Source organism: Ictalurus punctatus, chromosome 22, assembly GCF_001660625.3.
Source record: "Ictalurus punctatus breed USDA103 chromosome 22, Coco_2.0, whole genome shotgun sequence".
Taxonomy (NCBI): Eukaryota; Metazoa; Chordata; class Actinopteri; order Siluriformes; family Ictaluridae; genus Ictalurus; species Ictalurus punctatus.
The window spans coordinates 182,501-195,000 of record NC_030437.2 but is presented as its reverse complement, the minus strand read 5'-3'; the positions used below and the strand labels follow the sequence as shown (position 1 = coordinate 195,000).

Genomic DNA, 12,500 nt, shown 5'->3' with positions numbered 1-12,500 from the left:
TTGTATAAACATTTGTCTGGTTCTCATAACCGATAAAAAGTCTATACACATTACAGCGTTTATCTGAACACAACCTGAATAGTGGTGTAGGTGTAACACTGGGTGTGGCTGTGGGTGTGGGTGTGGTGTTCCTGCTGACAGGTGTGTTTCAGGTGAGTTTCTGGGGTGTTTAAGGTATTTGAGGATGTTAACTGTGAAGGTTGAATTGAACCTGGATCAGGAGACACTTTAGGGACATCAGTAGATTAATTCCTGATTTCACTTCAGATTTCCATGTGATCATTTATTTTATTTAAAACATAACACTGTTATGTTCCTATATGTGTGTGTGTGTGTGTGTGTGTGTGCGTGCGTGCGTGCATGTGTGTGTTTGTAGGATCTCATGAAGTTGTTTAAAGAGCTCGGCTTTCAGCCTGATGCGAAGATCTCGCTTCATCTGTTATCCCAGCAGTCTGTTCTTCAAGAACTGATGGCCTCGTCCCAGTACCTACTGGCAGTGAGTGACCCCACACACATACACACACACACACACACACACACACACACACACACACACACACACACACACACACACACACACACACAGTTTAGTGAAGTGTAAACCTCCTGTTTCAGTGTAGTGTGGTGTAAGTAGTTTAGCTCCAGGGTTCACTGTGATGTGAAAGTGGTGTTGTGATGGTGATCTAACGCTGAGCTACATGAGGAACAGGGTTAATAACGGTTCTGAAGCGTGACCCAGGTGTTATTTTTTAATGAAAGAAACTCTCTGCTGTTTTATTTCCTCCAGGACTTTTCCAGAGTGTTGGAGAAGAAGCAGTTTTCTTCAGAAGATCCTGCAAGTGAAATGTCCTCTATCACATCACCAGGAGCCGAGTGACTCCAAAATACCAGTGTACATTATAACACGATCATCTCCTGTAAATGTGCTGCAGTTATTCATTACTAGCTCTTCTCTTCCTGATCAGGACTCTACACTAACTACTACTTTTAGGACCACTTTTGCTGTTAATTACAAAGTTTAGGAGTACGGTTGAAGTTTAGTTTAGTTTTTTAGAGATGGAAGCGTTAATGTTCCACAATATCTCACACAAGTAGCATGAGAGAACTTGAGCTGGACGATTATGGCAGAATTTAGGAACACGGTGTGAGCCATGACACATTCATTCACCTTCTGACAATAGGATCAACTCGCAATAGATTTTCACATAGACTTTTGGATTATTGCAGAAAATAATCTCTGTGATCAACAAAGGTTTTCAGTCCATCAAGATCATTTTCACAAATCAACACAACTTTTATGAAGTTTGAAAACTAAATACAGTCTCCACAAATAAACATCTAACCGTACGCTATAAACGATCTACACCACGGTCGCTCTACTTCAACATCACCATCACCGAGCTTCCCACAAACTTCTCCAAACTTTATTTAAAACATTCTCCATTATACAGATTTACTCCGTGGATGAATCTTCATCCAGGTTTATTTTTGGTAACGTTAATGTACCACAATATCACACACAAGTAGCATGAGAGAACTTGAGCTGGACGATTATGACAGAATTTAGGAACATAGTGTGATTCATGACACATTAATTTACCTTCTGATAAAATAAATCTAATATTTTCAGTTCATTTTACAGACTGTATGCACAAAACAACTGTTAACCTGTTTACCTTGTAAACAAATACAATAAACCTCAATGTTCAGTGTTTGAAGTCTGCTCCTCTTAAATATATTTAAAGCTGCACTATTAGACATTTCCACTGTCGTGGTTCTGGGCTGGAGTCAGTTCTCGAACCGCTCTGTGTGTATTGTGTAGATATCTGAATAATCTCATATAGGATGTGATTGGGGGAGTTCATTTACCCGTCAGATGCAGAGCGCTTTAGTTTAATGGTGTTCATTACTGACGCTCCGATCAGGATTTTTACAGCCGATACCGATCCAGATACCAATCTTTATTTATTTAAACTTTAATCAGGAGGTCCGTCATAAACAGACTATTTTGCACTACTACACGTAGCTAATGCTAGTCACAGTTAGCAGTGTAATCTGAATATCTACTCTTTAGTTTACTGTAGCAGTGGAAAAGAATGGTGAAGTTTCATTTCACAAATCTGCTCACCTACCGAGGGCTTTTCATTTGTGTTATAGGAAAAACATGATTACATTTCTGCTTATTCGTGTAAATCAACTACATTGTGTAATCTAATTACATGTATTGACACATTTAAAAAAAAAAAAAAATCTTTTGTCATTCACACATATAGCCTTGTAGCTCAGTTGTAGTCAGTTTGCTCTTTGAGGAGAATTAGGAGCCGTTGGACTGCGGATAGTTCTATGAGAGAGATAAAGGTAGTAGTGTGTAGGTAAACACGCAGTGTTTCTTTTTTGTCTGTATTGCTCATTTCAGTCAGTGCTTTAACGTCTGTAAAACCTACAGAGATGTTAGGTATGAGATTTGTATTGTAAATTACACCGGATTTTAATACTATTGTTATACAACTTGACGTTAGTAATTTCTCCAGGTTTAAAAGGGTGAATTCTCCTGGAGGAAATCGAAATGGAGCAACAGAATTTAATATGATTGTCAACTTATAACCTCGTGTTCATAATTATACTAATTAACTACATAAAACTTAAATTCCTTTTACATTATGTGAAAAAACGAGTTGGAACAACGTAATTTTTATGAGTAATCAATTTAAAAACGTGTTTATTATACAAATGATTAGTGTTAATCGAAAGTACATTTGATTGTAGAGGAAAAGGTCATTTCTCTAATTCAGTGTAGTTCGTTGGTTGAAATTAATTTCATTAAAAGTTGTCATGTTTTTTTGTTTAGAGTGAGTATGTAGAATGCACTTGAATGTACTGATCTATGTGAAAGGATGTGTGTGCGCGCGTTTGGTTGGATGTGTATGGAAATTAATTATTTATTCTTTCATCAGCCTTATGTATGTGTGTGTGTGTGCGTGTGTGTGTGAATGAGAAACAGTGTAAAGCTCTTTATAGAACCTCTAAGGTTAAATGGCACTATATAAGTGCAGACCATTTACCTCTCCTCTCTTGTCCTGTCCTCCTCTCTCCTCCTCTGTATATTGAATGTAATGAAACCGAAACGTGAGTTGGATCGGAATCCTGCGTCCAAAACCTCTGTATATTTCACTGACTGTAATTAGTTGGAAATTAAGTTCTAGTATCTCAGCTTTGGAGTGTGATGGGATGAAATGAAATGCGCCCCTGGGTGTGTCTTGACCTCAGTAACCCACATTGTGAATTTGGAGAAAATCTGAAAATTTTTTATTTCTCAGCCAAAAAACAATAAAAATCCTCACGAAGACCCTAACAGCTTTTTGGGTGAAACTTTTGACTTTCTCTGATTATCTTCATATTGCCACGGTTGGTTCCTGAGGTGGAGACACGGACAGGAGCGCAGGTTTGATCTGAACATCTCACTCCAGAGCTGAGATTTGAGATTTAAAATGTCTGATAAATTCCAGCCAGTAAAATGTACAGAATTTGGACAGGAGTTTGTGAACAATGCTGAGAGCTCTGGAGGATCATTAAATATTCAATTCTGAGTCTCTCCCCCACCAGCAAGAGAAAACCTGAGTGAATCTGTTTCCAGCAGCTACACAAACATCTGGGTAAAAGATGACCGTATCTGAGGACTGTTCATTTCCTGCATAGAGAAATAAAACAGCAGCGTGATGGAGAGAAGTTTAACGATCTTCTGTAAACACTCAAGTCAGAGTCATGGTGATGTTTAACGACGTCTCCTTAATTAAATGAAGGGAAACTTTTGTGTCTTTGTCCCAAACTGAACCTTTAATATGAACTGAACGCGGAGCAGCGACATGACGACACGACTCTCAGCGTTTAGTAAAAATTTAGTTTTGTGGACTTGTTTATCGGTGCTGTTTACAGACGGACTGATTTAAATAACAGCGTTCCTCTCAGCAGTAATACAGTAAGTAATAATGATAATAATAATACGCTTCTGATCCACATCAACAGTTTAAAACACAGGACATGAATTATTGATAAAAGCCACATAAAGGAAAACTGAGTCTGACTCCATGACACGAGCGGTTTAATTAAGAGAAAGTGTTCATTGTTACACTGACTTTCTGCTCAAATGATCAGATCATGTTTCCTGTAGAGCAGACGTGACGAGCAGACGTGACGAGCAGACGTGACGAGCAGACGTGAGACACAAAGCTGAAACAGTAAAACAGTGATGTGAAGAAATTGACGGCGTGAAGCAGCTCAAACTCAAACTCTGACCACGCCACAAACTAATGTTCTCCATTTATTATTATTATTATTATTATCTAATCTACAGACCAACACCAAAAACCCAAAGCAGAACAGGAGGTTTATAGAAAAAGGACAGAAACGGCGGTGTGTAGAACAGAATTCATGATTATGAATATTCATATTTAACTGCTCCATCATCACATTATCTTCTGCATTAGTTCTCTTAATCACATTTTATTGGCTACCAGCTGCTTAATGAGGAACTTTTAGCCAATCAGGATCATGTATTTTCTGATTCAGAATGAAAGCTGCTAGTCCAGTAGCTACAGTCTACTGATTATAAAGATTATATTAAAGGAGAAGCGTAGATCAGATTTTATTGCATTTATCGTGCTCTTCTGTTAATAACGTTATTTATTTATTTATCTTTGTTATTTATTAATTTTCATGATTCATTTTCATGTGATTCATAATCAAGCGATTCATTTCCATGTGATTCATGTGATATTACAAAGGTCTTTCCAGATTATTCCTTGCCACACTATGAGATAACCCCAGTAAAATTGCCTGAATTCTAGAATATAATTTGTTCACCATGTTAGGTTTAAATCCTCTAAAAACAGATTCGCAATTAAATAAATAATAATACAGTGTAGCACGTAAAGGTGACGAGATAACACTAATAAAATTAAATAAACAGAAACTCGAACCCGGTCAGAGCATCAAAACAGAGAAGCACATTAACACAAAAGTAGATTTAACGTTATTTTAATCATTTTCAGTGGAAGAACTGTTAAAGGTATTTTATATAACATTATTAATATGGGAAGATTGATTAGACAGTAATTGATTAGACAGTAATTCATTAAACTGATTAGACAGTACTTGATTAGACAGTAATTCATTAAACAGATTGATTAGACAGTAATTGATTAGACAGTAATTGATTAAAGAACAAATCAACACTAATATCAGACAAAAGCAACTGAGTATAAGATGAAGTGAAGCAGGATTCAGATGAAGGAAGTCCAAGCTGGAGATAAATACAGGACTGTAATCAGAGATTTCTGGACGATGAAGAACACGATGTAACTGAACCACTCATTTATTGATCTGATTTTTCCTTTTGATTCCATTCTTTTGAAGCCCAACCCCCACACTTGATATTTCAGAACTCTCGGTACTGAACATCATTTCTTTTCAGTATTATACGGTGAAACGATTCAGGAACTTTTCTTTCAGGTGGAGACGAAGAAAACTCTGTAAAATTTATAGCCATAATTATTATGGTGAAATGTCCATGGGCTGAGGACGACTCTCTAGCTGTTCTTTTGCCACTTTAAGAACTAATTTCATGTTGTTTTGGTTCTCAAAGTACTGAACTATATCAGGTCTCTTCTCACTGCACTGTATGAAGATCTGTACCAGAATGGGGAACATCGGCAGGCCGTACTCCATCACACTCCTCGTTTTCTTCCCTTCTCCTTCATAAACGTATCCACCGGTGTGAAGACCAATCAGGTTGCAGTTGTCGTCAAACAGCGGTGAGCCAGATGATCCATGGAAGAAACAGGAATGGTAAATGATCTGGGATTCACGTTTTTCCTTGTCCTCAGCCAAGCACTGCTGTGTTAGGACGTGAAAGACACAAGGGGTTTTGTTATCATTAAAGTATCTCTCTGCTGCTTGTAGAATGTCATCTTTTGCGATTATAAAACAGGGGTCCATTAGTTTGACTCCACCCCCTGGGTGTCCAATTATGCAGACACCACCCCTGATGGGTGGAGTGCTGTAGTACCTCAACAATCCAGGATATTTTCCATCGCTGCTCTGATCTCCATCACTGCTCAGTTCTCCATCGATGCTCTGATCTTCATCGCTGCTCAGTTCTCCATCACTGCTCAGTTCTCCATCGCTGCTCAGTTCTCCATCGCTGCTCAGTTCTCCATCGCTGCTCAGTTCTCCATCGCTGCTCTGATCTTCATCGCTGCTCAGTTCCAGCAAAGCAAAATCCAGGTAGTTCCTCATTTCATCTTTCCCCTTGAAAAAGGCAACAACGTCCTTCTTCACTGGTATCACTTTTCCTACAGAGTTCAAATCTTCAAATCCAAATGCAGCTGTTAGATTGTGTTTCAGTTTTGTTGTACAAGGAAATAAGTCTCCAACAACATGTGCGTTGGTGAGGACAAATCTGCGAAAGAGCAGGAATCCGGTTCCTCTTCCAGAACCATTCATGCGGATCTGGCAGACGGAGTCAGACAACTTCATCAATCGCTTCACTCTCTTCACCTCCAAAATGCTCTGAGCACTTTTATCGTACCCCTCTCTGAAGAACCTCTTCACATCAACATTATTCTTCAGCTTCTCTCGTTCTTTCAGTGTCTTCAACAAATCTCCATGCTGAGCTCGCAGAAGGTTCAGGATCTCCTGTGTGTTTGGGATCTCTTTTGTTTCTGGGTATTTTTTAGTCTTCTGTTCTTTCAGTGGTGTCTCCGTTTTCTTCTCTTGAGCCTTGGTGAAGTCTTCATTGGGTGTTTTTTCCTGAGGAGGTTCAGGAACTTCACTTTTTTCATCCTTCACTGTTTCAAACTCCTGATTCATCTCCTGACTCGACTCCTGACTGCCTGTCTGATAAAGAGAAACTTTGAATTGAAACTGCTTTCCATCCAGATGATCAACGAGATTAGACAGATTCACTGTGCTCTCGGTTTCCTCCTCATAGAGAACCCCTTTCTTGAAAATCCCTTTGTTAAATCGCCCATCACGCTTCAGTGCCACTTTCACGGTTTCTCCTTTCACTGCATACACACACACGTGATCCACGGTTCTTTTCAATTCATTGTTTTTCATCAGCATGCGGATATTTGTATCGCCCCTTGTCTTGATGTAGAAACTGATCAAACGTTCAGGCGAGAGAACAGTGGGTTTCGGCGTCTTCACTATGACGCTGTTTCCACCTGAGCTGATGAAACTGATGTCCAGAAGCTCGTCGTCGTTGAGCAGACAGCAGGGGAAGTTTGGTGTCACAGCACCTCTGGGCATTTTCTCTCTCTTGATAACCAATTCCTTCTTTCTTCCGTTCTGTTTTTTATTATAGATGGATTTAAATGTTTCGTTAGTCTGAAGTCTCTCCTGGACGGTCATGGGTGCATTACAGAACATGGTGTATTTGTTGTCTCCGTAACGGAATCTCAAGGTGTGTCCGTGATTTTCTGTTTTCTGTCAACATGTGAAGTACATAAATCTGAGAATCTGTGAAATGTGTGTATTACAGGTACAATATTCTACCCGATAAATAATTTTCACTCAGTAATGATGAATAATTGGTGTAACTCACTATCTTAGTAGTGTCCATGTCCGGTCCACTCTTCTCCCCCTCCTCTTTACAACCGTTATTCATTCTAGACTGGAAAACATGCCACACGTCAGATTAAACATTGCAATGACAGTTGACTTTTCATTTTCTATGATTTTGTGCACGACATTTCAACAACAGCAACAAAGCCACATCTGAACCGAGACTTTAACACTTCTGCACAAATTAGGTACGATGCTGTAAACAATTCTATGGTGGCAAACCCGGTGACGCCCACACGTGATAAATTACAACCACGGAAAATATACGTATACATGTGGAAAGAGGAGAACTTACGTATGCGTGCTTGTTTAAAACCATAAAACCCTTCAAAGCCAGAGCTTGTGTTCCCCAGACTCAGGAGCTGCTTCTTTACTCAACTACTGCATACCAGAGCTGGGTAGTGCCACCAATTCGGTGATTTGATTTCAATTAGTTATCAATATTTCATTTAAAATATTAATTTTGCAGACATGTCTATAGTTTAATATAAATGTTGGTAATTGAAACCCTCCTACTTTATATATATATATAAAACACATTGAAATTCATTAACAACTAGAAACACGTTTAAGAGCTGTTTTCAAAATTGAAAACATGAAAGATGGCGACATCTTCAGGACGAGAGGCGAACTGCAGATAATATTCACATCCTCTCAAGTAAAGCATTAAGAATGGATTCAAGGATTTCCAGAATAGATATCGTTTCTTTAAATTGACATCGATTAAAATTGGAGAATCGTTATTTTTTACCCAGCCCTACTTCATACTGCAATATGTAATATAATATGTGTAAGTGGAGGTATCTTTACCAGCTGTTAATAGACAGGAAGTGTTCTACCACTTCAACACTTCCTGCACTGCAGGGTTACAGACCTGGACGAATGGATCGCCGGTTATTAACCTCCCAATAATGTAAAGGCTCGCTAGTAAACTGGGAGAACACTTCCTGTCTATTCATAACTGGTAAAGATTCCCTGTATTTACACACACTATATTACAGGATGAGTACACTGTCAGGGGATCGAGCCAAAACTAACAACAAATAAAATAATAAAGGCCTCACATGAAGGGTCCGTGGATGAAGAACAGGAACTTCAGTAACAGATCGTCACACGCAGCCAATCAGAACGGATTTCTGGAGAAAATTTGTTTTTTTTTTAAAGTTTCATTTTTATTGAACATTTCTACCAAACATTTCTACTAGACATTTCTGTTGAACATTTCTGCTAAACATTTCTACATCGCCTTTTCTGTTCTGTCCTCCCCTCCCTTTCCCAAATATTCCATTAAGAAGAAAAAAAAAGAGTTAGTTGATGTTGTTTGAGGTTCCGGTCGAGTCGAGAAGTGATGGTTAAGAAAAGAATCAGTATAGAGTATTAGCTAAAAGTGTATTTTGAACTTAAGTTGAATCTAAAACCTGAGACTGGAAATATTTCACACTTTTAGATGTAATAAACTACCCAAATGTAATCCATTTCTACTGAACTTCTCTCTAATAATTTCACAAACTCACTAACACGCAGGTTAAAGTAGTTTATTCCCCAATAATAATCATCATCATTCAGATTTCTGCATATTTATATTATAATTCCTATCAGTTTCATTCTCACTCCACACGGTACGTGTCCTCAGGAATGAGATACACCCTAAAGTAATGACCCCCCTGCCTTCATCCTCCACTTCAGAAGGTTTCAGTAACATCAGTGTTTTATAATTTTATACTTTCCTAGAGTCTTTTAGTGTTTTATATTTACATTTATTCATTTAGTGACGCTTTTATCCAAATCGACTTATAAAAGAGGAAACACAAGTAAAGTGAGATATCAAGTAGAGAATAATACGAGTAGTGTTACTGTACAATCTCTAACTGAGTTCCAGAAGAAGCAAAGTGCACGAAGTTATTTATTTATGTATGTATGTATTTATTAATTATAGGGGTTGGTTAGGTGTTGACAGAAGAGGTGTGTCTTTAGCTGTTTCTTGTTTTATAAATCTTGGTGTTTTTCATCAAATCCATTCAGGAAGAAGAGAAAAAAGAAGTCATTAAAGTCGGATCTGTTTACTTTTAATAAACCAGACCGTGCATTCGAGTGTCTAATCTACTTCTATTGTAATTCTGATATCGGATTATCGAGCTGTGCTAAACTAACGAAGCTAACCAGTTATAAAATCCTCCTTTTGAACAAGACTGGACCTGCTAAAAGTTACACTGGGGTTTTATATAGACATTAATCAGAGATATACAGCGAGACGGGTCGATATGAATGTAATAAATGTATTATTTTCTCACCTCAGGTGTAGAGACCTTCAGGAGTTACCTCAGATTACTGCAGGGATTTAGCTCGCGCCCAGACAGCTTCAGATTGCGCGCCAAAATACTCGAAGCTGATTGGCTCTTCGTTAGTTTCGATTTCCCCGCGGCACCTGTGTGACGTCATCGCAGCGGTACCGTATAACAGGAGATATTGGGTCAATGGGAGATGAAGCCGGGAAGTTCAGTGGAATGTGTACTCCAGTGGGAAATCTCACAGATGTGGAATTATAAAAATACATTTATAAGATGGCTTTAAAACTGAAAACGCTGCCACGTGCCTGTGAGCACGTGAGAAAACAGGATGTTTATTATTGTGTGTGTGTGTGTGTGTTAATAAAGTAAACTCTGGAGTCTGAGGATTAAAACACACGACATGTGAAACTGTTTATTTGAGGTATTCACAAAGTGTAAAGACAATAAAACATCTCAAATCAAATCTTTCAGTTAGATGATGAACTCAGTGAGAACAAACATGTTTATAAGACGAGAGTGACGGAGACAAAAACATTTCCCTGTCAGAAACAACAACCAAACAGTGGTGGCATGGGGGTGCGGACGGAGACGTGAGGGGGGTCAGGTTCAGTCTGAAAACTCACCATCTCTGCTGGACTACAAGCTAGCACTCGTGTTAGCGCTCTGTTAGCGCTCTGTTAGCACTTGTGTTAGCGCTTGTGTTAGCACTTGTGTTAGCGCTCTGTTAGCGCTCGTGTTAGCGCTCGTGTCAGCTCACTCAGACACCTGATCATTCATAGCTTTGGGTCTGATGTAAACAGAAATCAGATCACACTCACACACTAACTAAACATTTAACATTCTCCCTGTGACATAATGAACTGCTCATTTTATACTTCTGTATACTGTATTAACTACAGTCGCTATGGTTACTAACACTGTGGGAGTTACTGTGTGAGAAACCCCTTACACACACACACCACACACACACACACAGTAGCTGCGTTTACATGGACAACAATAATCCACTCTTAATCCGATTAAGACCATACTCTAATTAAGAAAATAGCATGTAAACAGCAATTTTTACTTACCTTAATCTAATTAAGGTCATAATTGAAGTAAGCTCTAATGGAATTAAGACAGGTGGAGTATTCCTGTTTTAGTCGCATTATGGACGTGTAGTAGTGACATGTAAACACCTTAATCACACTATGAGCGTCGTGTGGGAGTTTTCACCGCATTTTGCGACAGGACACGATCACACACGGCAGTTTTACGTTTTACGGCGAACAAGAGAGTTCGGCTGTGTCCCAAACCGCATACTTTCCTACTATAGGCCTGTAGTGGGGAAAAATACATGTATCTCGGCTACTATATAGACGGTAACTATGCGATTTGGGACACACCCACCGCTTCAAGCAGTTGTCTATTAGCACGTACAGCATGAGAAATAATTAACTGCACTTAAAGCGTTCGTAAAAAAAAAATGAAATAAACACAACCAAAACTGTATACGGTCCCATAACGAAGACCAACTGTATGTTGAAACGTGAGATTCTGGAGGGGCGTCGGACGGCGTGGAGCGGTGACGTAATGACGCGGGCTGTTCATTTAATTATGTTCTAAAACATGTAAAACGGGAACATGACAGGAGTATTCTAAAAGCGACTCATGTGAACACCTTAATCACATTATTATCTTACTCAGAGTAAGGTCAATAATTAGATTACTGCTGTCCGTGTAAACGTAGTCACTGTCTCTTCAGAAAGTGAAGTAGTGCAATATCTGTGTCTCTTCTTCGTCCATGATCCCTCACTTTTTCTCACACATCATCGAAGACGCGAGTGCGAGACCCTGAGGTGGAGAGATAACCGTACCTACAGAGAGAGAGAGAGAGTGTGAGGGAGAGAGAGAGAGGGAGAGAGAGAGAGAGATGTGAACATATTGTTTAGGGAGTTCAGAATTAGGCTTTGTCCCAAAACTAACATTATTCCAAAATGCTTTGACAGGATGTTTGTTGATGTTTATTCCACTACACATGTGATGATTCTCTACACTTTCACACAGTGATGATGGAGTGGGTTAATTTCAGCTAAACTGATGGACGTACTGTTGTCGTGCTTTTCTCTTCATTTTATCTGATACAGTATTTGGTACTACATTAATACTCACCTTCATTTTTTCATACAGCACAGGGGTACAAGTTTTACTAACCTGAGTCTGTGTTGTGTGTGTCTGTGTGTGTGTATGTGTGTGTGTATGTGTGTGTGTATGTGCTACACCAGCATGGCTATCACATGTCCGAATCCAACACTTTCTGCAGCGCTATAGTAACCTTACAAATAAACTTGCTGACCGCATGGGTTTACTGCCGTTGACTAGCGTGGTGTGTTAAACTCACAGAGAAGCTAGCGCCTGTAACACTAGCGCTGCTGCATCTGAAGGTTCTGCTTTGGTCAGCACCACACATCACCCCACAGCACCCCACAGCACCCCACAGCACCACACAGCACCACACAGCACCACACAGCACCACACAGCACCACACATCACCCCACAGCACCCCACAGCACCACACAGCACCCCACGCTGCCTGGAGGTGTGTAG

General features: G+C 39.3%; 2 protein-coding genes across 6 annotated transcripts in view; one reads left to right on the top strand and one right to left on the bottom strand.

The window, feature by feature from the left end:
* Positions 1-1,718, top strand: part of spef2 (sperm flagellar 2) — a 25,888-nt gene extending 24,170 nt beyond the window's left edge. Inside the window, exons 35-36 of the mRNA XM_053674653.1 lie at positions 377-496; positions 788-1,718. Coding sequence (XP_053530628.1) covers positions 377-496; positions 788-877 — 210 coding nt within the window. The 3' untranslated portion in view covers positions 878-1,718. The remainder of the gene's footprint in view (positions 1-376; positions 497-787) is intronic.
* A 2,587-nt stretch (positions 1,719-4,305) lies between these two features.
* The window catches only part of lmbrd2a (LMBR1 domain containing 2a), a 14,615-nt gene continuing 6,420 nt past the window's right edge, over positions 4,306-12,500 (bottom strand). For 2 of the 5 annotated variants that reach the window (XM_017451723.3, XM_017451724.3), the window contains exons 18-20: positions 9,915-11,770; positions 8,688-8,759; positions 7,604-7,672 (exon numbers count right to left, since the gene is read on the bottom strand). In XM_017451723.3, coding sequence (XP_017307212.1) covers positions 11,716-11,770 — 55 coding nt within the window. In that variant the 3' untranslated portion in view covers positions 7,604-7,672; positions 8,688-8,759; positions 9,915-11,715. Of the gene's footprint in view, positions 7,486-7,603; positions 7,673-8,687; positions 8,760-9,914; positions 11,771-12,500 lie in introns of those variants that run through there. The other 3 variants (XM_017451726.3, XM_053674655.1, XM_053674656.1) reach the window with 3 other exon arrangements.